Raw genomic sequence first — 23,874 nt, 5'->3', positions numbered from 1 at the left:
CTGTCTGTAATTTTTGTTACGGGCTGTGCTACAAAGTTGTCCGCCCTGCTAGGAAAATTAGGGTAGACTAGCATAGCTGGACACCTGCAGGACCAGCATACATTGTGTTTTGGATGCTGGTATGATGGTCAGCAGCAGCAGGAGATGTGAAGCTGATCACCACTACAACAAGCATAGGTGACCAACTAAACCAGCGATGAACAGCATAGACCAGCATTTTAGGTTCACCTTATGCATCAACTTTTGACCGTGTCATCTATTTTTATTGTGCAAGGTTCATGACGGAAACAATCATTGGTTTCTGTGTCCTCTCCTCTTACCACCAGACCCGGATCTGGCGGGTTTTGTTCTGTTCTCTTCTCTCTGTGCCCTGTTGGTCAGTACACACTGACCATGTCCCTCTGGCATTGCACATTTTACAGCCACATGGCTATATTCATATAGTCCAGGAATATATATATATATATATATATATATATATATATATATATTTATACCTCATGGTTGTGATGTCACAGCCATGAACACATTTACATATGCTTGCCTACATCAGTTCAGCACACCCTGTAGAATTTTGTTCAAACTTAACAGTTTTGCTTTGTGCATTTCAGGCTCGAAAGATTTTGGTACATGCCTCTTTTACTTGTGATAGTGTCAGCCAATCAGAAAAGAGGTCATTTACATAGACATAGGCACTCTAACTAAAACAGGCTGTTCATTTATAAGGAATAAAGAGAGGCTGGAAAACCTTGGGTGAAATGAATTACCTGCTAACTGTTTTTGATACGTTGATCCTCTCACGTTGCACTTGTGTGTACCAGTCTACTGACATGTTTTGTTGGTTTATAAGCACTTCCTGCACATTGCTTTGTACAACCCCAATTCCAATGAAGTTGGGACATTGTGTAAAATATACATAAAAACAGAATATGATGATTTGCAAATCCTGTTCAACCGATATTCAATTGAATACACTATAAAGACAAGATATTTAATGTTCAAATGGAAACTTTATTGTTTTCTGCAAATATTCACTCATTTTTAATTTGATGCCTGCAACACGTTGCAAAGAAGTTGGGACAGGGGCATGTTTACCACTGTGTTACATCACCTTTCCTTTTAACAACACTCAATAAGCATTTGGGAACTGAGGACACTAATTGTTGAAGCTTTGTAGCTGGAATTCTTTCCCATTCTTGCTTGCTGTACAAATTCTGATCATCAACAGTCCGGGGTCTCCGTTGTCGTATTTTGTGCTTCATAATGCGCCACACACTTTCAATGCAAGACAGGTCTGGACTGCAGGCAGGCCAGTCTAGTACCCACACTCTTTTACTACGAAGCCACGCTGTTGTAACACGTGCAGAATGTGGCTTGGCATTGTCTTGCTGAAATAAGCAGGACGTCCCTGTAAAAGACGTTGCTTGGATGGCAGCAGATGTTGCTCCAAAACCTGTATGTACCTTTCAGCATTAATGGTGCCTTCACAGATGTGCAAGTTACCCATGTCATGGGCACTAACACACCCCCATACCATCAGAGATGCTGGCTTTTGAACTTTGCGCTGATAACAATCCGGACAGTCCTCTTCCTCTTCGGCCCAGAGGACACGATGTCCAGGATTTGAAATGTGGACTCGTCAGACCACAGGACACTTTTCCACTTTGCGTCAGTACATCTCAGATGAGCTCGGGCCCAGAGAAGCTGGTGGTGTTTCTGGGTGTTGTTGATATATGGCTTTCGCTTTGCATGGCAGAGTTTTAACTTGCACTTGTAGATGGAGCGACAAACTGTGTTCACTGACAGTGGTTTTCTGAAGTGTTCCTGAGCCCATGTGATAATATCTGTTACAGAATGATGTCAGTTTTGAATGCAGTGCCGCCTGAGGGATCGAAGGTCACGTGCATTCAATGTTGGTTTTCTGCCCTGCCACTTACTTGCAGAGATTTCTCCAGATTCTCTGAATCTTTTGATGATATTAGGGACTGTAGATGATAAAACTCCTGAATTCCTTGCAATTGCACGTTGAGAAACGTTCTTAAGCTGTTGGACTTTTTGCTCACGCAGTTGTTCCCAAAGTGGTGAACCTCGCCCGTCCTTGCTTGTGAACGACTGAGCCTTTCAGGGATGCTCCCTTTATACCCACTCTTCCCTTTATAGACACTCACCTGTTTCCAATTAACCTGTTCACCTGTGGAATGTTCCAAGAAACTTTCCATTTGTTTATCCATTTGAACATTAAATATTTTATAGTGTATTCAATTGAATATAGGCTGAAAAGGATTTGCAAATCATTGTATTCTGCTTTTATTTATGTTTTACACAACATCCCAACTTCATTGGAATTGGGGTTGTACAATTGTTGTTCATTTACTGAATTTAGCCCATTTAAGGAAAAAAAAACATCAAATGTGGCCTGTGCTAAAGTTATGGCAGAAAAATGTTAAAATGGGGGGCGTTCAGCTTTTGCATATGACTGTCAGTGGACTTTAAATATAATAAAAATGTAAAATATGGACATTTTTCAAACTGTATTTAAAAGTAACGTGTCACTCTGTCTCTTCTGACTCTCTGTGTAGGTAATTTTAAAGGGCTGTGTAAACAGATTGACCACTTTCCTGAAGATGCAGACTATGAAGCAGACGCAGCAGAGTACTTCCTCCGTGAGTTACATATGAATGTGTGTGAATGTGTCCATCTATGTATGTTTGTGTGAACTGACCTATCCATGCTCTGTCCACAGATGAGTTTTGTTCGTAGCTTCTGTTGCGAGGTTGGACATGCTTTACAGAACGTTGGCAAAAAGCTCACTTAACCCAATGGCAAACTTGACTCATCCCAGTAGCGTAGTATTCATCATGGTTGTGATGTCAGGTGTATTACACAACATTCTGGAATATAACCATTCAAAACGTATAAACATTGTAATAGAAACATTTGTGTTTTTGTTCTGACTTTGTTGACAAAAATGTTATTGTTTATTGTTATTACCATATATCTGTTTTTGTTTACATTGCTGTAAATTGTTGTAAACATACTATAACATGTAATATGTAAATATACTATAAACTATAATAGGATTAACAAAACACATTTGAGATATTCTGTGTATATACAGTATAAATTATAGTGAATATACAGTTTTTATTAAACATATTTATAGGTCTAATTTTTCCAGCTTACTACTGAAAGTGTACAGCACAATGCAGCCACATCATACTAATCTAGTGGTGCAGGTGCAGGTGCTATATTACTGTCATTTACTGTAAATATGGTTCAGTAAATGACCAGTAATTTACTGTAATTCTACAGTTGAGTTGATGGCCCAAACTGGAAGCCTAGATCTAATAGTTACAGTTAACGGCTAGTTCTGTCAGTAAACCTTTTGTCAGCAGGAAGAACCAGATATCCTCACATGTTGCCTACTGTACAGTTGCCCACAGCTCCAACTAGTGGATTTATTAGTCAACTAGTCTATTCACACTGTATTACGCAGTGAATCTACTAATGATCACTGCAGTTTCTCACTAGACCGAATGGGATTTTTGCTTATGTTCCGTAAAACTTCTCCAGCCTCGCAGCAGTTGCTGCTAAAGTACATGTTTTTGGGTGGATTGTGGACAGGTCAGTTTGCAGGTATGTTCAATAGAGAGAATGAAAGATGAAGATAAGTAATGTGGGGGAAAGGTCAGAAGGGAGCAAGGGACATGGAGAGGGATGAATATATGAGAAGAAAGATGTATGGGACAAGAGAGAGGAGAGGAAAAGCATATTTAGGAAGTAAGAAGGAGAGGGCCGGCCTCCTGCTCCCCAATTAGGCCACTTACTTCTATAAATATTTTACTTTGCGCCTATATAGGTCAAATCTCTCCTTCACCCCCCGCCTCCCCTAGCAGCCAACACACCACACACGGTGTTTGACCACAGAGAGAGAGAGAGAGAGAGAGAGAGAGAGAGAGAGAGAGAGAGATAGTGAGGGAGACAGTGAAGATGAAAAAGAGACACGACAGAGGTTAGAGATAGTAAATGAGCGAGAGAGATAGTGAGGGAGAGAAAGAGACAGAAGAAAAGACACAGAGAGGGAGAGAGAGATGGAGTCAATGAAAGAGAGAGAGAGGAGATAAAAAGAGAGGGAGTGAGATAGAGAGAGAGAGAAACAGAGAGAGCGAGATTGAGAGTATAGGAGAGAGAGATTGTGAATGTGAGAGAGAGACACAGAGGTTGATGAAGACACAGAGAGAGAGATAGAGAAAAAGAAAGGAAAAAAGGAAAGATAGTGAGAGACAATAGAGAGGTGAGAAAAGTACAAGAATATATAGAGAGGGGATATGGAGAAAAGTATGAGAGAGAGAGAGAGAGAGAGAGAGATGTGTAAGAGTATGATTGACCTCTGAGAGGAAGATGAGTAGGGAGAGAGGTGAAAGAGAGATTTGAGATGCAAAAGGAGAAAAACACAAAAAAGGACAAAGATCTAAAAAGGGTTCCTCTAGCTTCTCTTTGACTCACCTCTCTCTCTCTCTCTCTCTCTCTCTCTCTCTCTCTCTCGCTCTCTCAAGGCTAATTATACAGTCTTATTAACCTTTAATTTTTTTTTTTATTATTATTATTTGAGAGTTAATTTAAGACCATAAGTAGTTACAAGTAATTAGAAGTGTTTTTTTTTTCATTTCTCTCTACACACAATACATTTTCATCAAAATCATATCATAGTGAAAGGGCATATTTTCTACTCACAAACAGTCTTATTTAAATGAGCTAGAGTAATAAAAAATATATATTGATTGACGCCGTGCTTCTGTTATCAGCAACAATAAATGCAACCTCTTAGGGTTAAACTCCAACTGTTCCATATGAAGAGGAACCAGATTCATGGCATTGATTTAGTGCAGAACAGCAGGCGTTATTCCTTTCACCATTGTCTTGTTTAACCAAATGAATTAACAATGTAAATGTATAGGCCACTTGCACAACATGTAGTTGCTAGCTTGATCTGGTTTCTCTCTCTCTCTCTCTCTCTCTCTCTACTCTCTTCAGCTCTTCAGGCTCCTCTACAGTCAGATCAATACACATTGCCCATGCATATATATCAAATTCCACTGTTACCATGGCAATGTCTCTGCTGTGATATCACTGGATGAATAATGGTACTTCATTTGGGTTAATGATGTCACCTAGTAGCATGATATTCTAAATGATGTAAAGACTTCTTAAAAGGCACGACATGTGCAGCTTCAAAGGCCCATCGTTACACAAGCCACAGATTATGAGCTCCCCCTCCATTAGAGCCTTTGATGAAGAGTTATAAAATAACCTTTATACAAAACAAAGCTTGTGAATGAATAGACGTCCCCATTGCTATTGTGCCCGATTCCCAAACCCCACAGAATATAGAACAGCAAGAGATTGTACCGACAGTGACATCATTCTGAATGCAAATGAGAGAGAGCGAGAGAGAGAGAGAGAGAGCATGATTCTGACACAGATACATGTGTGAGAATTATATGTAAAACATAATGGACTGTGCGCTCAGAGAGGCAGTTGTTTTATTTAGCATGGCGAGAGAGGAGCCGAGTGTGGGCTGAAGGCATGAATGCAGCCCTGGAATAAAATTTTCAACTTTAACCCATTCAGACTCAAACTGGCGCAATTGAAACGCTTAGTAATCGAGTGCTACCCATCATGTTACATTAGCTTTAGGTTAGCTTTGGTGAATGTAGTTCATATTCACTAACTTATTTCACACTTTGAATTTGTGCACTGTAGCCAGAGCCGGTCTGGCCTTTCTAGGGCCCTAAATTCTTCAAAGGGGCCCTCCAACCTGAACCAGAGCCATGTAAACCAATTGCGAATGCCACACTACAATTCCACTACAATCCTCTCTCCTTTAACATTTCAGGCTTATTAAATAATGAGGCTTTTTATTCAGTAACTACACAGACTTCAATGTAAAAATGACTGAAGTATTCTTAGGTAATAGAATTGTGTAATACAACTTTGAGCCCACAGCTATTTAAGGGGTTAAAACAGTTTGCTCTAACTGTTGCTCTAACTGACAGAGGTACAAACACATAATATTTATCAATCAATCAATATTCACTCCTCTACTGACAAATGTAAGCATAGCACCTGATCATTTAAAAAATTGATTGCAGAGTGAAAATTTTATTTAAATTTTAGTGAAACTATTCTACTTTTGCTAAAGATTTCCTGCTAGAGATGTGAGAAATGCAGCTATAATGTTAGCAGAACCAAGTAAATCTGCATTTTCATTTATATTATATTTCTAGCCTACACTAAGACATTAGTACATTCTGAGACATATTTACAGCCAAGATGGTAAAACCTCACTTGAATAAAGGTACGAAACTGTGACTGGGGCAATATCCCACTTGTCACCCTCAAGGTACATCTCAGTACCTTAGGTGAGGGAACATAACTATCATAATCCATTGAAATTTTCAAAGTTATTTTGACCCCATCTCGTCCACGGCTTGTTATTTTATTGTTGGGCTTTAAAACATTAGGTTATGAAAAGGTATTATGTACAAGTACATAATTTGTAGTGTTTGTACCTTGATGAATGAGAATTGTACCTGCACAGAACCTTTATTTCTAACAGTGCATTGCACAGCACTGTCGATTAATGTCAATGTGATAGTACCTTACAATCTGATGGCTTAAAATTCTGCCTTTTATTCATGCATAAGAGTGATGTCACTGTGTGCAGCTCAGAGTTTCTCAATTTGTGAAGTGATGTCACAAAGGACAGTGTTATTTTTTATTGGACATTGATTTAATTAAATGGTAAATGGATGTGGTTTAATGCTGCTAACCATCGTTTCACTCAGTAAACGGCTGTGCCAGTGGTGATGTATTAGCGCAATAACTGTGTTAGAAGTGGAATGAATGTGCTCCGGACTCCTTAGAGTCTCCGTCGCCATGGTAACGCTTAGCCATCCGGAGACCTAGATGAATGCTTTACTCTGGATCCCACACCCACACCCACTGTCCGTGTTCATGTTGATATCAGTCAATATTGGATGATTTCTGTCTCAATCTCTCTCTCTCTCTCTCTCTCTCTCTCTCTCTCACACTCTCTCTACTTAGCTCTCTATTCCTCCTGTCATGTTCTATATCTGTCCTTTTTCTCCCTCTCTCTCTGTTTTTACTTCTCCCCTTTTTTCCCCTGGTTTTCACTCTGGTGGTGTGATTATATAAAGAAGCAGATGTTCTGTGTGAAGGCACAGCACCTCTGTATGTGTGGGAGAAGGTTAGGAAAGTGGGCCAGTATATCATCCTGTTTATATCACATCACATCATACATATATGCATATTGTAGCATCAGTGCAGAGTAAGATACAGAGGAGGCCTTGATTCCACCTAAAGAAGTGCTCATTATTAAACATGAGGGCAGAAAGGCACATACAAAGCACTGAACTCACAGTGGAGGTCATCTCTAGCCACAGGCTTCAGCCTCCCTGTGACCAAACTAAATCCACCCACTTCCCAGAACAACACACACCCCACATACCTTTAACTGAAGAATAACAACCTAAGAAACATTTAGGACCCTTTTTCAGAGGGCACATGGCTCCCATGGTGTGGCCATCATCATGCCCACGCTGCACATGTGTCTAGAGGCCAGCAGCAGCCATTAGTGGGCCACTACAATATACTTTCGCTCAGTATTTTCAGTGTTCACACTTTCGGTTTATTAGTTTCCATTCTTTTCAGGGGACGCGCTTTCAGTCGTTCAAAGAAATCTGCAGGGTCTTAGTTAAGTCTTGTTCTAAGTTCAGTCTCAGAAGCTGGTTACATTTTACACTTCTCATTAGTCTGCAAAGCTTACACTGCAAAAAAATCATATCTTGTCAAGTGAAGTTACATTAAATCTAGCTAATATATTTTGAGGTGGTTGTGCACCTATAAGAGTATTATTATATTATTATTATTACTTATTTCTAGACATTATTTACTTATTTTAAGTAATTTTATTAGGTAAAATGATCTAACTATACTGGCAGATAATTTTACTTGTTTCAAGCACATTTCTTAAAACACACTAAATTATCTTAATCAAAAAATGATCTTAAATTAAGCTTACAACAATCTCAATAGGAGAAATATTACATTTATTGAGTATATTTAAGATGATTTTAGTCGACAAAATACCATTTTTTGCATTATGCTCCACATCTTAGATGTCCAGTTATATTGTTCTAGTGCAAATGTTCTTCCTTTTTGTTTCTATTTCCTTTTCTCTACCACATCTTGTTTCTCGAGTTAGTGCCTTCAAACAAAGTATCTGAAATGGTTTAGTTGAATAGATTATGGAGTATGTCTGTAACAAAACTAAAGCATATTTCTGAAACATTCATTCTAAGAATGAACATGAACAACAAGTGAAAATGCATTTGATTCATCATACAAGAAGAAACCAAGAGTCCAATTTGTGGCTATGAATAGCAGAAACCAAGACAATACACAGACTGGACAATTCATTTGTGGTTAAAGGACCTGAGGCGATTTCCAGAGGACATTATTTAGACATCAGTCATGGCCTTAAGGGGCCTCACAGCGGACTGGATTTGTGAACACATCCAGAGGATTATATAGCAAATACCCTCAATGAATATAGGACACAGCTTCCTGGTCCTGCCTTCCTTTACCTGCTGTAGAACTTGCTAGGATAACCTAGCTTTCAGCAAACTATTAATGAAGAGGTTTTGCTTCAATGAAACGGTGAACGGTGGATTAATTCTTCATAATGGCATTGACTCAATATCATATTATGCAGATGACTAATGCTGAATCAGCCTAATCACAGTTAGGACTTCCAGGGTGGAAAAGTTCATTTTGAATGTAGCCTATTAAAATTGCAGGGACTCTTTTGGATTTGAAATATGCAGTAGATGAGGTGCTCATGGACAGTGCTGTAGTTGAATCTGTCATCTCTCTTTCAAATTCAGATTTCACATTCAGTAAGCTTTACAGTACCTGGTCGCTTTATTAGAAACTCCCCTCTTGAAGCTCCACCTTGTTGGTGTTCTGTTAGAGACCGTAGGCCATTTGCTGATGCACTGATTTTGTTAGCTGTCATTTAGCCCTTCATCAATAGACAGTTTCTGACCAAAGAGCTGATCTTGTTGTATCTGATAAACAGCACTGATGTGGTCAGTGATGAATGGGTAGAAAGCTGGGTCAAATTGGCATTATTATGTAGATGGACATCATAAAGCATGCAATGAGAGAATGAAGGTTTTCACTAAAGTAGCCAGTGCAAGGATGAGTGACAGTAAAGCGTGTTTCCAATAAAGTGGCCAGCGAGTGGATGGGTGTAAGTAAAGGGCAGGAGTTTTTAATATAATGGTCAGTGAGTGAAGGTGATTCTGAAGGAAAATGACAGAATATACAATATATATATATATATATATATATATATATATATATATATATATATATATATATATATTCTCTCTCTCTCTCTCTATTATATTTTTTTAATAGTCATTGAGAAAAAAAATATTTTGCATAATTTCTTTGTTTCATAATTTCTTTCCAGTCTCTTACGGTAATGATATTGTAGCAGTGCCTCTTCTGCTATATATAAAGCACACTGTTTAGGCCATTGCAGCACTTAGTTATTGTTCTGTCACCTCAAGTTCAGTACAGCCTGCATGCCATGTATTTTTTCAAATGAAGAGCTTCATTTAGCTCTTTGCAGCATCTCCTGCTGCATTCTTTACCATCATCTCTGCAATATAATGCAGTTTAAGTGGCTTGTAAGTGAGTTAAGGTGTGTTAAAGCAAAAGGTCTCTGACTGGTTTGTTGAGCAGCAGCACTTTTATCCAACGTCACTACCGTCTATGTGATACACATAACTTGGATTTATTAGCTAACTGCACTCACATATAGAGCATTGGCTCATCAATGTCTGATAAAATAAAACTAAAAGCAGAATAAAATGCTGTCAGTTTGTAAGTCTCACATGCAGTTAGCTTATGAACACTGCCTGAGTGTCTCATGCTGTGGCGTTGAAGCTTGAGAAGAATCTCACACATATTTGTTTAAACAAGCTTGTTTCGTTAATAAATTGATTCATAGCATTTAAAAATCCTTTTTGACTATCAATTTTCAGTATATCTGGTTTATGATCAGTGCAGCTACATCGGGAGGACTGATGGTAGAACTGAGTAATGTCAAACAGAAGAACAGTGCAGAAGGAAATTTTGGAATGTAGGCTGCGCTTCGTGCCCACTCCCCAAAAGAATGAATCTGATGATTGTGAGCGCATTGAAAGCGCAGGTATGAATTAACACAGCAGGATGCTGTGGCACAATACCAATAAAAAACATAGAGCCAATCAGCGAACAGTTACATTTTTACATCAACGGTTCTGTGGCTAAAATGGGTTAAAATGGGTTTTAAGCGTAACCATGTCCTTGTGAAAAAGCCACTGGAATGGTTAACTTTCGTGCTCAGAACCTTTTTGCCCTGCAGTGGAAAAGAGGCCAAAATTAGTGAAGGGCCTGTTATCTGAGGTTAAGGATGCTGAAGGCAGGGTTGACTGTTGCAGCAGCCATTTTCTTTACTTTTCATACCAAAACAACCAAAACGTAGATTCTGTGCTTTTCTCCAAACTCAGCTTTTCAGCTCCTCAGTCTTTTCTTCTTCTACTGCTGCTTGTCCCTCTCTCCTCTCTGTTCCCTCTCTGCCTTTCCTAAAAGTCACTTTTGAGCACCTGAGCTGAGAGGGAAAGAGAGCTCATTGTTCCGCCTCCCCGGCACTAAACCTGCTCCGCAGCTCGGCTGCCCGAGCCAAAACGCAAGGCAAGCCAAAGTAGCCTCGCCACAGGACCAGAGGTGGTGCCTAGGAGGCAAGGGTAGGCACTTACACGTCGTCCCCAACTCACTCATGGTTCTCTTCTCTCCGTCGTCCACACAGGGCTTCATCCTCGTTTGGGGTTCGGGCCATGCCTTTCTGCCGGCTCTCCTGGTCATCATTGGGGCCTGGGGGATGAGCACATGCTTTAAATTCAGACACATTTAAGTGCATGTTGTGATCGCATCGATGTTCATTTTGCACTGCACCTTTGCTTATTTAGTGATTTGAGTGTAAGTAGTCAAACTCCATCCATCCATCCATCCATCCATCCATCATCTTCCGCTTCTCCGGGGTTCGGGTCGCGGGGGCAGCATCCTGAGCAATGAAGCCCAGACCTCCCTTTCCCCAGCCACTTCCACTAGCTCCCTGGGAGGGATTCCGAGGCGCTCCCAGGCCAGCTGGGCGATATAGTCACGCCAGCGTGTCCTGGGTCTTCCCCGGGGTCTCCTCCCCGGTGGACTTGCCTGTGACACCTCCCAAGGGAGGCGTCCAGGAGGCATCCTAACAAGATGCCCGAACCACCTCAACTGGCTCCTCTCGACGTGAAGAAGCAGCGGCTCTACTCCGAGTCCCTCTCGGATGACCGAACTTCTCACCCTATCTCTAAGGGAGAGTCCAGCCACCCTGCGGAGGAAACTCATTTCAGCCGCTTGTATTCGCGATCTCGTTCTTTCGGTCATTACCCAAAGCTCATGACCATAGGTGAGGGTGGGAACATAGATCGACCAGTAAATCGAGAGCCTTGCCTTATGGCTCAGCTCTTTCTTTACCACAACAGACCGGTAAAGAGCCCGCATCACTGCTGACCCAGCACCAATCCGCCTGTCAATCTCCCGCTCCCTTGTACCATCACTCGTGAACAAGACCCCGAGATACTTAAACTCCTCCACTTGAGGCAAGAGCTCATCCCCGACCCAGAGAGGGCTCTCCACCCTTTCCCGCGTGAGAACCATGGCCTCGGATTTGGAGGTACTGATCCTCATCCCGGCCGCTTCACACTCGGCTGCAAACCGATCCAGTGAAAGCTGAAGTTCACGGCCTGATGTCCCCAATAGGACCACATCATCTGCGAACAGCAGCGATGTGACCCTGAGGTCACCAAACCGGACACCCTCCATCCCCTGACTGCACCTAGAAATTCTATCCATAAAAATTATGAATAGAATCGGTGACAAAGGGCAGCCCTGACGGAGTCCAACTCTCACTGGGAAAAAGTCTGACTTACTGCCGGCCATGCGAACCAAGCTCCTGCTTTGTTTGTACAGGGCCTGAATGGCTCGTAGCAAAGAGCCATGTACCCCGTACTCCCGAAGCACCTCCCACAGAATACCCCGGGGAACACAGTCGAATGCCTTCTCCAAATCCACAAAGCACATGTGGACTGGTTGGGCAAACTCCCATGAACCCTCGAGAATCCTGGAGAGGGTAAAGAGTTGGTCCAGTGTTCCACGACCAGGGCGGAACCCGCACTGCTCCTCCTGGATCCGAGGTTCGACTATAAGCCGGACTCTCTTCTCCAGTACCCTTGCATAGACCTTACCAGGGAGGCTGAGGAGTGTGATTCCCCTGTAGTTGGAACACACCCTCCGGTCCCCCTTTAAAGTAGTCAAAACTACTTTAGTAGTTTTAAGTAGTCAAACTTTCAATCATAATTGGTCAAAAGACAGAAGAATAGCAAATTAAAGTCTCTCTCTCTCTCTCTCTCTCTGTCTTCGTATGTTCACCCCCCTCCTCCAGCTTCTTATGAAACTATGTTGGGCCCTAAACATCATGCTACAAAGCTGTGCATGTGTATTTTAGCATCGCTGGATGCCTCGCAGGTGTGTGCTGAGCGCATTTATGTGTGTGTGTAGCAGTTTCACCATCATTGTGACCACCATCACGGTGGGTGTGGGGGGCTGATTTGCGCTGAGTCTGATAAAAAAGTGAAGGGGGGGGCTGCTTAGCATCTCACAGATAATACCAGCTGACTGCATCAATGAAGAAGGGCTAAAGAGAGAGAGATGGGGAGAGAGAGAGAGAGAGAGAGAGAGAGAGAGAGAGAGAGAGAGAGAGAGAGAGAGAGAGAGGGAGGGAGGGAAATGGGGCCAGGGCTGAGGTCACCTTAATATTTAATCAAATCCACCACCTGGAGCTTTGACATGCGAGAGAGGGAGAGAGAGAGCGGGAGTGAAGGAATGAAACAGAAGGAGGGTGATGGTAGCAAGGTTATGGGCTTTCTGGAGGTAAAACGATGCTGACTGGAGGAAATTTCAAAGTGAAGAAAGACAAAATAGAACAGAAGTTATAGGACTAGTTAGAGGAAAGTTTTTAAATCGTTTCTCTCACCGTCCCTGCCCTCTTCACCTAAAACACTCCTGCACACGCATTATAAAAGTGTGAAAGTGCATTGTGTCCCATTAACCTGAAGAAAACTTTTGGATTCATATGAATCTGAGATCCATTCTAATCAAATATACTAATAACCAATATAGCACAGAACTGTGTAAAGTCAGAGAGCCCCCTTCACCTGTGACTGAAACGTACCTAATAGCATGTAATACCTCCATGAGCACAAATAACAGCTGAGATTCGATTTGGCATGGATAAGTTTCTGGATATGGTGACATCAATTTTCAGCCACTCTTGCATCAAAGAATTGGGCAGTTCACCCAGATTTGGTGGATGACTTCCCTGGAGTCACTTGTTACTTGTTGTTCCAGGTAGTTCCACAGATTTTCAAGAGGATCCAAATCTGGGGATGTTGTGATGTTGTGGAGTGTTCTTTCAGCAATGAGTAGTGAAGGACCTGTGTTGATTCCTTGAAGCAATACTTGCCTGGAATCGAAGCGATTTTTATTCTGGTGGTCCCTGTCTGTCAGATTACTCTTTCAGCCACAATTCTGACAAGAATTTCCTGTAGACTGTGATTTTTGCCACTGCCGGTAGACCCGTATGATCATACACTTCAATACACTTGCAAATTTAACTACTTCCTTCACACTATGGCCTTTCGCACACTCAAATGTAATCACTTCTTTTTGATAATCATTAACATCTGCTTTGCGACCTATTTTCCACACACAGATCAAGACATTCACTGCATTGTACCACCTCTTCTCAATCTATGAATCCCATCGCACACCCTGCAGGTATTCATAGCCTAACCATCCACATGCAGCGCCATCTGCGGGAGCCTGAAGTCATTTCCTCCTTAAACATGCAAGGTGACTAATTATTTGTCAGATGAGCCTAGTTCCTCTAAAAAGAACTGAATCTCTAACAAAGGAATCAAACTGCAGTCAGTGGTATCATGGTGAATTATGATTCAGTTATAATCAAATAGAATGCACCAAATGCACTGAATGAGTTCTACAAGAACACCCCCTCAACACAACATGTAATTTGACTGTGGGGTATCCAAACCTTTGGATTTTGCATTTGATTGTATATCTTATATCTAATTTATATATATATATATATATATATATATATATATATATATATATATATATATATATATATATAAAACATATCTTCTGTGTTAACAAGCATGTAATCCAAGCTTGTGCATTCAACTCTATGCACTATATGCTTATATTTTATCACTGCTTGTACATGTATTTAATTTGCTTGTGTGTTGTGTCCACTGTCTGTATGATTTCATTGGAGAATGTGACCTCGAGCTTGAGAAGCACTGTATAGTCTTAACCCTCTACCTCATGCATTATGATAGCTATTTTTTTTAAATCATTTTCTTGCATTTGCTTTTCTTGCATTCACTTTTTTGATTAAACAGTGCTTGATTATTAAATTACATAATTATAAAATTATATATAATGATTAATAATAATCGGCCCTGAATATTTCATTCAAAAACATTTTTAAAAATGTGTGCAGGGGTCCTTTTGGAGTATGTTGCCTTGAGGCAACGTTGTGACACAATGGGAATAAATGATATAGAGCGGTATTTCCTGAAGTGGTGAGACCTGGCTTATGACTGACTAAATGAATTTCATTTTCACACAGTGTTGCTTATAGGAAACAAACACATTTCTGCAAATGCTCATAGAAAAATGAGTATAACTGATTGTTGAAACAGAGGTTTAAATATGCGCACTTAGAGACAGAATGACCCAGTACATGCTTTTTGTTGACTTACTCAAACTCTTCCCTTTATTGTTAACCTTTATATATATTTATATGATATCTTTAAATATGTATTATTGTAAAGTGAGTGTTTGTTGCCCTGAGGCAACATCGTGCAATAGAGGGTTAATGTTCCAAACTGATTTTCAGATTTTGGGAAACGTTTGCTTCAAAACAGTGAGATCTAACTGCCATGTGGTCATGATGGAGCCTCAGTTCTTGCCCTAAAATGCACTGGTAAGGGTAAAATAAGGCTCCACCTATAGACTAAAACTTTTTGTGTATCGGTACAGACACAGAAAAGAAGTTTTTTAAAACATTGGGATGATTTTGTATATATTTATCTTATTACTATCTCATTTAATATCTTGGGATTAAATAGACCACAGCATAATACTTACAAATACCTAAGATCTGAATACCTAATATTTTCTTATTGTTTTTTATCTGTGGGGCCGCAGTTTAAACTAACGGAATGTCTCTCTCTGTGTAGTGATCTCACTTTTTACAGCAAGTAATGAGTAAAGTAAAATTACTGCAGTTTGGGTGAAGTAATTAATCATTTTAGATCTATTCCAACACTGTGCCAAACACACATACACATACATTCACCAGCTCACATACACTCACCAGCCACTTTATTAGGTACCTTGCTAGTAAAAGGTTGGACCCCCTTTTGCCTTCAGAACTGCCTTAATTCTTCATGGCATACATTCAACAAGGTGTTGGAAACGTTCCTCAGAGATTTTGGTTGGTTATTTGAGTTACTGTTGCCTTTCTATCATCGCAAACCAGTCTGCCCATTCTCCTCTGACCTCTCACATCAACAAGACATTTTCGTCCACACAACTGACCACTCACTGGATATTTTCTATTTTTCGGACCGTTCTCTGTAAACCCTAGAGATGGTTGTGTGTGAAAATCCCAGTAGATCAGCAGTTTCTGAAATACTCAGACCAGCCCATCTGGCACCAACAACCACGCCACGTTCAAAGTCACTTAAATCACCTTTCTTCCCCGTTCTGATGCTCGGTCTGCACTTCAGCAAGTTGTCTTGACCACCTCTACATGCCTAAATGCACTGAATTGTGGCCGTGTGAATGGCTGATTAGCTATTTGTGTTAACAAGCAATTGAACAGGTGTACATAATAAAGTTGCTGGTGAGTGTACACATTCACACATACACATATACACTTATGTATACACACTTACACAATGTTGCAAAAGAATTTAATCAGATTGAATCATTATATTGATTTGAAATTTCTTGATGTATTGAATTATCTCCTATATCAGAATCAATTGCACACACACACACACACACACACACACACACACACACACATACACACGCACACACACACATGCACACACACATACAAACACACACATGAACTGTTAACCTATTGGAGGGCAGTTTTGAGGGGACAGAACACTGCACCCCTCCAACAGCAGATAAGACAGCTGATTGATGAACAGATTACAGGAGAAGGAGACAAAAAAAAGGGTAGCAGAGAGAGAGAGAGAGAGAGAGAGAGAGAGAGCATGAGGCTTCACCGAAGGAGAGATACTTTGATAAAGGATAGAGCGATAGAGGAAGATTCTGTAGGGAGATAGAGAGGTATGTAGAGGACAGAAAGGAGTGTCATTGCATTTGATAAGGGGGGAGGGGGCCTCAGAAGTTTGTGTCCATTCTGTCGTCAGCATTTTAGAAGTCACAGAAAGTGCTGAGGAGGTGTGTGTGTGTGTGTGTGTGCTTGTGGGTGTGAATGAGTATTGGTGTCTGTGTATGCAGGAAACAGAATTTTATGCAGACACGAGTAAAAGTTTAAGAGAGATGCTAATCAGCAGGACATGACAGAATCACAGTAGAATCACAGGAGAACGCTTCGTGCTGCAGCGCATAGCACCGACAGTAAAATTTGGTGGAGGAGGGATAATGGTCTGGGTCTGATGTTAAGAGTTTAGGCCCATTAGTTCCAGTGAAGGGTAATGTAATGTGCACAGTGAGCTCCATAAAGACATGGTTAACCTAAAACCACCATACACTTCTGTGATCACATGCGAAATCAATGCCTAACCTCACAAATGCTCTTTTGATTGAACTGACTCAGACACACTTCAAAATCTTGTGGAAAGCCCCCCAAAAAGATCGGAGGCTGTTATAGCAGGAAAGGGACAATTCCATGTCAATGCCTATGGCTTTTGAATGAGATGTCCAGCAAGATCATATTTGTGTGCTGCTCTGGTGTCCTCATAGTTTGGTCCAAAACAGTGAGTTTTGGCTGGAAAACACTGAGTTTGTGAAGTGTTAGGTAGCTGATCAGTTCATTAAATGATGTTGAAAGTTGTATTCCATTGAATACACAGTAGAGAGTAAAATTAGCTTTAGCTTCATGTTTGTCTGAGTTTGTCTGTGATGCTTACTATGTGCTACAGCTGCACTTTGTACTGTGTGCTGCTCTTCGAGACCCTTACTCTCTACCCTGCTCTCTGTACACCTCATAGTTCTTATGAATATATGTAACATTAGAGACAAACTAATTTGCATACTGATGATCGTCCCAATTGCTATTTGACTCTTTAAACTTTGGTGACTATTTGAAAACATTATGTTTTATCCCAGTTCTGTTTTCAGGTTACTAGTGCATTCAACAGTGTAAAAGTACAATATTTGTAAGAAAAAGAGCGCTTTATAGTATCCTCATCTAACGTTCTAGCCATTAGCTAACATTATCCCAAGTTAACACACTAGCCTCAAGCTAACATGCTAGTCATTGGATACAATATGATATGTTGTAAAGTTGAATCCCTAAAAATAATATAGATCAATATTACTTATAGGTAGTTGCCAGCTCCCTTCATGCTGTCAACATTACAGCAGCAATGATATGATATATCTGAGTTACATGTTCAATCTCATGTCCTGATGTTGTGTAAAGGCAAGCTTGTGTGTGTGTGTGTGTCTGTGTGTGTGCAGGAGCGGTGAGAGCATCCAGTATATTCCCCATCCTCAGTGTGATCCTGCTCTTCATGGGTGGTCTGTGTATCGCCGCCAGCGAGTTCTACAAGTCCCGTCACAACATCATCCTCAGCGCAGGGATTCTCTTCGTGTCTGCAGGTGAGGTGAATGTTCGTGTGCCTGTGTGTGATCCGGTTAAGGTGCTAGGCTCTCCACACCATGGTTATTAATTAACATTTTTTATGCAAGGGTCAGTTTCCCCCCGGAAAAAAGGGAAATTGTTCAATGAATGAATGAATCAAACCAACCAACCTTTAATTAAACTCTGAGTACTCTGAGGGTGACCCTCATTTGCGTTGTAGCCAAGCATTTAACAAAAGCAAAATTTTAAAAGAGTAAAAAGAGAGGTTTTACGGTAGTAAAAAATATAGCACCGAAAATAAATAAATGAATGAATAAACAAATAAATAAAGACCATAAAAGTTATTATTAATGAAAAATAAAATAAAACTAATGAAGTATCATTAAGACAAATAACATTAACAAATGAAATAAAATGGCTACGCACATCAGTAATAAAATAATTATAATAAAACATCTCAGTTTGAAAAAATTTATACAAACCAATACTTATAGGATAAATACAAACCAATACAATAGGATAATAGTAATGATAAAAATTAGAATGGATCGCTGGGTTGGCAAGCTGCTACCTTTGCTTGCTTAAATCTCTGATAAAAATCAAAGGTTCTAGCGTTGCAAATTAGCAGTAAGAAATATTGCAATTGGCATTTAATCCATCTCACATAGTGTGGTAACACAAAGAAGAGGTGAGCAATAATCAGCAGGTGTGTCCACATAGTTTTGGCCATACAGTGTATACAGCTCCAGAGGCTCAGACTGCGTAGCTGTTTAAAAACTCTACTTCCCATTGGACATGTGCGGATAGCCAATCAGGTTTCAGGATTCATACAGATCATGAAGCATTTATTCATGTTTTTCTCCCTCGCATATTTGTTCTTTTGATGCTGCTCTCCACCACAGAAATGCCCATTGTACTCCTGCATTCAAAAGTCTATCACTTTCTCACTTGACTCGTCATGTCCCCAGCTGGGAGAAGAGCAGTCTTAGTGTGATAGGACATTCAGTGTTCAGCACATTCTGATAAAGTCCATTCCCACCTAGACTTTTTCACCTGTGCTCACAGCAGGTACGAGCCTTTATAATGCTACTGTACAGAAAGGGCTTCAGTACGATATGTGCTCCACATAGAGCCTGTCATAAGCACCAGTCTGTTTATTTTTTGCTAGGCTGAGAGACTCCCACTGGGATTCAGCTCAAAAAAAGTGTCCCTGACACTATTTCTCTCCCTATCCAACATCCTGCCTTCAGAAATGCATCAAACGTAATATAATGCACTTCACAATACAGTACAAAGCAGCTGATGCATTGTATAACAGCACAATACAGTTGGTTTAGTATACAAGTGAGTGTTTAAATCTTTTTCACAGTAGCCATAAAATGCAATTCTGCCTGTTTTGGAGGATCCTTGGTTGAACTATGCCTTTCAGTGAAAATGATGGAATGTATTTAGATGATTTAAACGATTTGACACCTAGAAGTGAACTGTAGTCTCATCGTTATAGGTGAGCAGCTAAACTATAAAAGTGTTTTCATTGCATTTTTAAATGCTTTTTACTTATTGTGGTGCTTGTTTTTTTATATGAAGAGATCTGCAGTTGTGCTGTTCATTACATTTTGAGAAATGAATCCTATCGTTGCTCACTAGCAGCTCAACAAAGGGTCACAACATTTCACGCACTGTAACGGTGGGGAGCAATGAGGCGGACGCACATGCTGAGATAAGCGACTTTTATTATGGGCAAATCCAGGGTCATGGTCAAAACATTCCAGGTTCATATAGCTGACACGAAGAGCAGGAGGGACAGACATGACAAAAATGAACACAGAACTCCAAACAGCATAAACATAAAACAACCAGCACAATCAACCAGCACAATCAAGGGCTAACAAGGGATCACAAGACACAGGTGGAACCACAGGTGGGAACAATCAGGGGCGGAGTAACCAAACAAGGGGCCGGACTGGGATCAAAACTAAAAGCACGTGGACTAGACCAAAACACAACACGAGCACATGGGGGAGTGGGAGGAGCCAAGCGTGACATACATAGAGAGCCAACGGTGTCCTAGTTAACCTGATTTTATATATATATATAAAAATATATATGAAAAAAACATATCAGTCCATTTCCATTGCTGCTAAGGAGCCAAATGTCACCTAGATTTTGATTTGTGAGTATTAGCAATGTTAATGGTTTACCAATTAACTGATTAACAGTTAAACTACAAATACATAAACGTTTGACCAATGATTTTTATAAAAAAATTCATTTTATTTCCAAAAAACAGTATATATTTTAATAGGCTGGTTGTCTTTGAACTTGAGGACTGAATTTTGAATTGTACATGCGAGGGCGCAGGATCGCTTCTGGTAGCCCTGGTGTAGAACTCCAGGTCATATAGATCTGCAGGGTCAACTCCAACCCTCGACTCCTGCCACTGGAGTGGACAGTTGACTTCTTAACTTCACTTAATTTTGACTGAGCAACTGACAAAGGCATAAAGCAGAGGCTAAACAATCCTAAATATGGTTTACAGCACTATCACAACTTGGATATTTAGCCACAGTGCTAAGGATCGGCTACTCATTTAACACCATGCTTTTGTGAGTGTAGCCTAAAGCTATAGCCTGCAAATGTGTTTATTGGCTAATGGCTAGCTTATGTAATTAGACCCATGACAAAAAAATGCTTAAAAGTTGCAAACTACCATCTTTATGTTTTTTTATGTTTAACTCTTAACATGCCGGATTTATTTCACTCAATGGCTTACTATTCAGTAATTACAGGGACTTCAGCGCAAACTGGAGCTATTCTTAGTTTATAGAAGTATGTAATAAACCTTTGGCTTGTTAAGGGGTTAAATTGTCTCATATGAACTTCAAGCTAGCCTGGTCAAGCCATATATGTGGTAAATGAAAGATACAATACTGCCATATCTGTTACGTTAGGCCTATTTATTTCCATTCAGTAAAGCTTAAAGCTTTGTTTATATATTATATACATATTTTTTTAGTAATATCTTATTTAGTTTTGTCATGTAAAGAATAATCACTGACTAATAATAATTGGTTATTTGTTTTATCTTTAAGCAATAATGGCCTGATAGATGATTTCAGGCTGGACTTCACTTTGACTGACACAAGTGTAGGAGCACAGCTCTGATCCCAGATAAGCATGGTGCCACAAGAGCAAGCAGAAAGTTCTTTCCTGCTTTCTTAACAAGTGACCTTCATTTTACCAGTGAAAGTGCTTTGCAAACATGGTCTTATTTATGAGCACATGCTGGGGAGAAGAATGGGGTGATAGGAGTCGTATCCTTGGACCAGTTTGTTCAAGGACACAGTGACAGCTCTCTACATACAAGAGTCAGTTCCCCATGGAATCCACCTGGGATCAAACCTGCAATTCTCTGCTCATTGCCAACTGAACTTAATTACTGCAGCCTCTAACAGACAATAGTTTGGGCAGGGCTATTACATCAAAGGCATCTGTAGCATTTAAAGACTTTTTCAATGACCACATCTTTAACACCTGAAGACCTTTTCAAAGGCCAAGTCAGCAGCACCTGAGGCCTTTTTCAATAGCCAAATTTGTACTATCTAAATACTTTTTCCATGCCCACATTTATAGCATCTGAAGAATGTTAGATCACATTCATATCACTATCTTTCATCATTTTTTTTTAGATTTACACAAAACGCACCAGCCTCACAGAGTAGTGTTAGTCTGTTAAACCAAAACCTCCACTTGCCCATGGTCTTTTGACTTCTCTTCCTATTCTCAAACAATCTTTCTTTCTCCTGAACTGAACAGATTTTGCTGCAAAGCACACTTTAGACATATTTATCATCTCAAGCCTTATCCATTTAGCTTCCTATGAGACTGTAGATCAGTGCCTTGTATTCTGTATCATGACTGTAAAAGACACTTCATAAATGCATGGTTTGCATATGTTCTGACCCACTAACAGGTGTTAGCCACTATAGCTGATGCTGTCAACTTGTAACCTAACCCTGCCACCAGTGTCCTTCTCTCTGACACATTCTTTCTCGTTCTTTCACCCCAGGCCTGAGCAACATCATCGGGATGATTGTGTACATATCAGCGAATGCCGGCGACCCGTCCAAGAGCGACTCCAAAAAGAACAGCTACTCTTACGGCTGGAGCTTCTACTTTGGCGCCCTGTCATTCATCATGGCCGAAATGGTGGGGGTCCTGGCCGTCCACATGTTCATTGACCGGCACCGTGAGCTCCGGGCGGCCAATGCTCGCGCCGGCCGGGGCATCTCTGCCGGAAATGCGGACTACCTTCAAGGCTCGGCCATCACACGCATCCCCAGCTACCGCTATCGCTACCGGCGCCGCTCGCGTTCCTCAAGCCGTTCTACAGACCCCTCGCACTCCCGTGATGCCTCACCGGTGGGCCTGAAGGCTTTCGGGGCGCTGCCATCCACCGACATCTCCATGTACACGCTAGGCCGCGGTGGCGGAGACACACTTAAAGCCTCCCACGGGACACCCACGGCCACCTACAACTCGGAGAGGGACCATAACTTCCTGCAGGTCCACAACTGCATCCCGAAAGATGCGAAAGACTCGCACAGCAATGCAGCCAACCGTCGTACCACGCCAGTATGAGCGCCGCAGAGACCCACAGTGACTGGGAGGGGAACTGACTGAACATGGGCAAGAGATAGAGAGTGAAAGGAGAACCATAGAGGTGACAGAAAGGAAAGGGGGATGAATAATAAGAAGGACCGAGGACGAAAAAAGCTCTCTGAGTTGTGAGATCTTTACAACTATGATGACGATGATGATGACAAAGATTCTGAGTTTCCATGTTGAAAAAAAGTGAAAAAGTTGAAAAAAGTCCAAAAAAAGAGATAAAGAAAATGCATGATTTTTCCCATCTACCGTAATTTAACAAGTTTTAAACCATGTTTCTAAAGAAGTGAAGAGGAGCGAAAATGGGGAGAAAGGTAGCGAGAGAGAGAGAGAGAGAGAGAGAGAGAGAGCAGGAGGGTGCTGTAAGTGGCGTGAGTTTTAAAAGGTTTCTATTTTTTTGACTCTCTTCTCGGTCTCCATGGCGACGCGCGTCGCCGCCCCTCCTCCCCGCCCACCTCTCTCTTTACTTCCTGTATGTATCCATCTCATTCTTTTGCGCATTAATACTGTGAAGCATTGTGGCCGAGGTGTTACCCAGGGCAAGAGACGAACCCGTGCCCCAGCCACAACTTATAAGTTAATATATGTATTAATTATATATGAATATATAAAAATATATGTTAATAAACCACAGATAGACTTCCCTGACGCAAGGACAAAAAAAAGACTTGAAAATAAAAATAAAAAACAATGAAAAGTCAATAAAGTCGTCATGGAAACAAAAGAAATGGGGAAAGGATTTTATTGGAGTCGGGAAACAAAAAGTAATGACATTTTTGTAAACAGAAAAATAATAACAACAACTGGAATCTGTCTGGTTTTCTTTCCCAGTGGTCCTTATTCGCAAAACATCAGTGGGGCCAGCTGACTTCGTTCCTGTGTACTGCCTGGTGTGGTGACCATAACCAATCAGTAATCTACAGTCAAGTCTATTAATATTTGTTCATCAACAAAGTTGTATATGAAATATGAGGTTTTCTACTTTCAGCTTTAATTTGAGAGTATTTACGTCAAAATTAGGACAGTAATATAGGAATTGCAGCCATTTTCATACACAGCCCCTGATTTTTAGGGGCATGAAAGCAGCT

At 40.7% G+C, this 23,874-nt stretch overlaps 1 protein-coding gene across 1 annotated transcript in view; it reads left to right on the top strand.

Annotated features, from left to right (window-relative positions):
• The window catches only part of LOC108424722 (voltage-dependent calcium channel gamma-2 subunit), a 77,431-nt gene extending 53,917 nt beyond the window's left edge, over positions 1–23,514 (top strand). The window contains exons 2-4 of the mRNA XM_017692912.2: positions 2,580–2,663; positions 17,995–18,135; positions 22,188–23,514. Of these exons, the coding sequence (XP_017548401.1) occupies positions 2,580–2,663; positions 17,995–18,135; positions 22,188–22,759 (797 nt within the window). The 3' untranslated portion in view covers positions 22,760–23,514. The remainder of the gene's footprint in view (positions 1–2,579; positions 2,664–17,994; positions 18,136–22,187) is intronic.
• Positions 23,515–23,874: the final 360 nt, after the last annotated feature.

Source organism: Pygocentrus nattereri, chromosome 30, assembly GCF_015220715.1.
Source record: "Pygocentrus nattereri isolate fPygNat1 chromosome 30, fPygNat1.pri, whole genome shotgun sequence".
NCBI classification, from domain to species: Eukaryota; Metazoa; Chordata; class Actinopteri; order Characiformes; family Serrasalmidae; genus Pygocentrus; species Pygocentrus nattereri.
This window is presented reverse-complemented; position numbering and strand designations above follow the sequence as displayed.